The 1,776-nt window shown below is 54.1% G+C and overlaps 1 protein-coding gene across 1 annotated transcript; it reads left to right on the forward strand.

The window, feature by feature from the left end:
- Positions 1–5: 5 nt before the first annotated feature.
- On the forward strand, positions 6–806 carry tmem121b (transmembrane protein 121B; the record flags this gene model as incomplete). Its single annotated transcript, XM_084489893.1, has 1 exon — positions 6–806. A coding segment is annotated over one exon (801 nt), but the record flags the coding sequence as incomplete, so codon positions are not given.
- Positions 807–1,776: the final 970 nt, after the last annotated feature.

Raw genomic sequence — 1,776 nt, forward strand, 5'->3', positions numbered from 1 at the left:
TCTTCGTCAAGAACGCGCGCGGCAAGCGCGAGCGGGCCTGCGGCTTCCACCAGAAGAAGAAGAGCTCCGTCTCCGTCTTCGGCTCCGGCGGCGGCGGCTGCGACCTGGGCGAGTTCACGCACGCCTACCTGGCGTGGCTCATCTACGTGATCGCGTGCACCCCGAAGGTGGTGCTCGTGCTGGAGACGTCCATCCTGGACCTCGTGGCGCTCAAGGTGCCGTGCGGCGTCACGGGCTTCAAGATGGTGGTGCTGCTGTCGGCGCCGCTGCTCCACTGCCTGGTCAACGCCGTAGTGGAGGACCTGAACGGCGCGACGCGGCACCGCGCCACGGGCTGCGTCCTGGGCACGTGTCTGGACCTGCTGGACGGCTTCGCCCTGGTGGAGATGATGCTGCTGCGGGGGGGCGAGGTGCCCGCGCCGTACCTCAAGTACACCGTCATCGCGGCGTACTTCGCGGCGCTGGGCGTCCCCGTGCTGTGGCTGTGCGAGCTGACCGCGTCGGAGCCGCGGTGCCGCTGGGTGTGGGCGCGGTTCCTGTGCGGCGTGGCGGTCAACGCGCCCTTGCTCGGGGTGCGGTGCGTCCAGGTGTACGCGTACGGCGCGCCCGTGTCCGTGTTCGTGTTCAAGAACGTGTTCCTGCTCGCGTGCAAGTGTCTGGAGCTCGTGGAGCAGTGTCTCGCGGTGAGGGGCGCGAGGCGGTTCGCCAGCGCGGGAAACACGGCGCAGTTTTCCCACGGCGTTTCCGAAAACGACATGTGCCCGCACGGCTACGTTAACACGCTAGCCGTCACGACACAATCCTAAAAGTGGGACTATATGCCTTTTTTTTTTTGTGAAGAATATCGTCGAAGGGGGGAATTGGGGGTGTGTGTGTGGGGGTGGGGGGGGGAGATTATGAAGGCACTGTCATTTATTTCAGACCAAAACAAAAAGGTGCTATAAAGTTCCCGCGCAGTTTTCCGACCGGAACACGTGCAATAGACAGACATGTTTGGACAATTTCAAGTTTGGTCGTTTGTCGTCTAAACGTCATTGATGTGCACTTGTACTGAAAGGCACTTTAACCGTGAACCGTGTTGGTGTGCAATGTTGGATATACTAACTATTTAAATTATATATATATATATATACAGACCTTGCTCCAAATTAGTCTTATGGTGTATATTTCTGCTCGTCTGCTGGTCTGTGGTGACTTTTACAACGTATCCCAATCTCGCGAACGGCAGGCGCTTGTGTTGACATCCGCAAATTAGGCACGAGGCCGTTGTTGATTCACAACAGGCCTACTTCTTTATTATCTTGACACCACGTCATCGTAAAAGATACGACCCATGAGTCGTATCTTGGCCTCTGTATGTTTAGTTTGTTGTGATTATGATTGTAGGCTACTACTACTACTTATGGTGCCTTCTATTTGTCTCGTAATCGCGACTTGCAGCTCGGGTGTGACGTCACATCTGTCTCGTAAAACGAGTGACCCCGGGTTTTTCGTTCTGTTTGGCACACAACAAGACGAGTCGGAGCTCTGCTTTCTGCTCAAGAATCGGCATTGTTGTCATAGCAACATGGAGCATCTCTAGCCAATTTCAGCTGCACAAGCTACAAAATAGGCGGTATTTAACACATAATAAGACTGTAACGACATGCCTGTAGGTAACAGTATACAGTGCTATGTGTACAACTTCATTTGGTTACAACAAAAACACAAGTGCTTAAAATAGTAGAAAACCACAATGTTTTTGTGATGCTCGGAGTAGCCATCTTTGTTAGTGAA

Source organism: Micromesistius poutassou (assembly GCF_964030765.1).
Source record: "Micromesistius poutassou genome assembly, contig: SCAFFOLD_1530, whole genome shotgun sequence".
In the NCBI taxonomy this organism is placed as follows: domain Eukaryota; kingdom Metazoa; phylum Chordata; class Actinopteri; order Gadiformes; family Gadidae; genus Micromesistius; species Micromesistius poutassou.